General features: G+C 55.1%; 2 protein-coding genes across 4 annotated transcripts in view; one reads left to right on the top strand and one right to left on the bottom strand.

Annotated features, from left to right (window-relative positions):
• Window positions 1–2,500, top strand: part of LOC123506578 — a 212,715-nt gene that overhangs the window by 14,466 nt on the left and 195,749 nt on the right. The window lies entirely within an intron of this gene.
• LOC123506577 (proline-rich protein 36-like) overlaps window positions 1–2,500 on the bottom strand; it is a 150,442-nt gene that overhangs the window by 47,110 nt on the left and 100,832 nt on the right. For all 3 annotated transcript variants that reach the window (XM_045258793.1, XM_045258791.1, XM_045258792.1), the window contains one exon: window positions 1–1,101. This exon is cut by the window's left edge and continues 634 nt beyond it. In XM_045258793.1, coding sequence (XP_045114728.1) covers window positions 1–1,101 — 1,101 coding nt within the window. The remainder of the gene's footprint in view (window positions 1,102–2,500) is intronic.

Raw genomic sequence — 2,500 nt, 5'->3', positions numbered from 1 at the left:
CGGAAGGAGCGGGGCTTACGAAGGCGCATAAATTGGTGGGCTCCGGCGTAAGAGCGGGCTCGCTGGGCAAGGGTATCGCCCCTAAGGAGGAGATATTGCTGAAAGTGTTGGCCGGCGGAGAAGGGACTGCCTCCTCGTCTACTACGGGGCCCAGCAGCGGGACGGTGTCCCCCGTGCTCATGGAGGTGTCGCATGACGTGTCTGAAGGTTCCAGCAGGGGAAGGGTATCTACTGGAGTCATGCTGCCCACGATGGACATGCTCACTACGACGGGCGAGAGGACAGTCGGGGAAGTTCTGCGAGGCGAGAAGCTTCCACTTGGAAGGGTGGTGGAGGTGGCCGCTGAAGGAGAGACAACAGTGGTCGGGGTGGCAGAGTGATATGCTGAGGCTAATGTGTTTGCTGCCCACACTGGGGAGGCGAGGGGGGTGCCCGCCGTCCGAGTGGGGGGCGGGACACTGCTAAAGTCTACTTCCATGGTCTGGCTGTCCGTAGGCGGCACCACCAGGTCTACATTGCCGGCGCTCTGCTCGGTGTCACTGGACAGATCCATTAGGTTGACACTCTCGGCGCTCTCCACGCTGGAGGGTTGCGGCGGCACGCGGCTCGCCTGGCTACGTGGGTCCGGCGGGGGCGGCAGCGGCGGCACTACCACTTCGCAAGCCAATTTCTTCTGCTTCTGCGCCACGCCCGTCTCGCTGCCCCGCCGCCCTGACCCATTGGCTGCACTTCGACCCCCTGACGCCGCCCCTGGCCCGTGTGTCGTCCTCTTACCGAGGGGGGATCGGTGGCCCTGGATGGGCGAAGACCGAGGGGACTTGCCTGTCTTGTGTCCCGGTCGGGGTCCCAAGAGGGTGAACGAATCCAGCGCGGGACTGTGCAGGAGCGAGGTGTCCGAGTCCACCTGGTGCTGCCTCACGGGAGTCCTGGGGCGCCGCCCGTGCTGGCCTCCGGGCTTCATCCTCCTTGGGGAGAGGTGGGGCAGGGCCGGGCGCGTGTGTTCAGGGGAGAGGAAAAGGCCGGCTTGCAGGCTGGGGAGGGCTGCCTCCCCCCCGGTGGCCCCCTTGGGTTGATCTCGCTCCTGCTCCAGCGTCATCACCCCTGAGGAAGAAGAAAGGTCTGAGTTAGCGTGGCCTCGAACCCCAAGCCTAAAGGACTGCAGACCAAAGAGCAAGGCAAGCACGGGATTGTAACTCATCCCTCTGTGTCCCTCATCCTCTCTCCCACCCACCTACCCGTCCCTCCCCCGGCACATCCCGCACCCTAGTCTTTTATTCCCCTCGTCTTCCTCCGTCCATCCCTCCCCTTTCTGTTCCGCTCCTAAACCTTTGCCGTCTCCCGAGCGACCGCTTCCAACCATTAACATAACCTCCGACAAACATCCCGCTCCTCCTCCCCATGAAAATTTGTTCCTTTCCTTGGCTTTTATCGTGGCCATTACCCTTTACTGACAAAACGAGAGAGAGAGAGAGAGAGAGAGAGAGAGAGAGAGAGAGAGAGAGAGAGAGAGAGAGAGAGAGAGTCCGTTCTTTCTTGAACTCGTATAGCAAAAACGTCGTGTGGGATAAGATATGATTTACCTCGTGGTTCCCGTGACGGCAAAACAGTGTTCGCATCGCTTAGCGCCCCGCCGCTTGGCTTCCCCTTGGACCTTTGTGCCCTTTGCTCAAGCTCGTCGTGGCCAAACACACTCAGAGATAAGTAAACATGTTCCTGCAGTGCCCCGTCCAGCGGTGAATGGAAAGAAAAGGTAGAAACAAAACCGTGAAATGTCAAGGGTTGTCGTGTTTCAGTGTTCCCGCGTGTTGACGAGGACTAATTCACCCTCACTGATTTACATCCGGAGTTATCAGATGCAGTGGCCGATGAATAGTAACGGGTGGGGAGAAAAAAACAACAGAGAGTGGGTAATAGAAATAAAAGGCTGAGGAATATCGGGGTCAAGGGATTCATTCTGTTCTATTTCGTTTGTTTCGTTTTCTGTTCGGATTTTTTTCTCCCGCTCTGCATAACTCTCCCTTTTTTTTCTTTTTTTTATATTTTTTGAGGTCACGTGGAAAATAGTTAGTGATGCAGTGTAAGGAAAAGCACGATGGGGTTATTTCTTTTTTTAAATTTGTGTATTTCCTTTTTCTTTTTCCCGCATGTCACTGTGTCGGCGATTTTTCAGTAGAATTTTTGATGTATTTTTCGAAATGTACAGTGAAGAGACTAACGTGTGTGTGTGTGTGTGTGTGTGTGTGTGTGTGTGTGTGTGTGTGTGTGTGTGTGTGCAAGCGTGCTGAAGGTCATCCATGCACTTCGATATTGTGTACGTGGGTGTGGCCTCTCTCTCTCTCTCTCTCTCTCTCTCTCTCTCTCTCTCTCTCTCTCTCTCTCTCATGCATATTTTACTAGCACTTCCCCTTTCTATCTTCTCTTCCTTCTCTCATTTCCTCTCATCTGTAGATACATCTTCCTTACTTCCCCGTTTATTGTGTTTTATCACCTCTTCCCTCAT

This window comes from Portunus trituberculatus, chromosome 20 (genome assembly GCF_017591435.1).
Source record: "Portunus trituberculatus isolate SZX2019 chromosome 20, ASM1759143v1, whole genome shotgun sequence".
NCBI lineage: Eukaryota > Metazoa > Arthropoda > Malacostraca > Decapoda > Portunidae > Portunus > Portunus trituberculatus.
The sequence above is the reverse complement of the archived record's forward strand: the minus strand, read 5'-3'. Positions and strand labels throughout refer to the sequence as shown.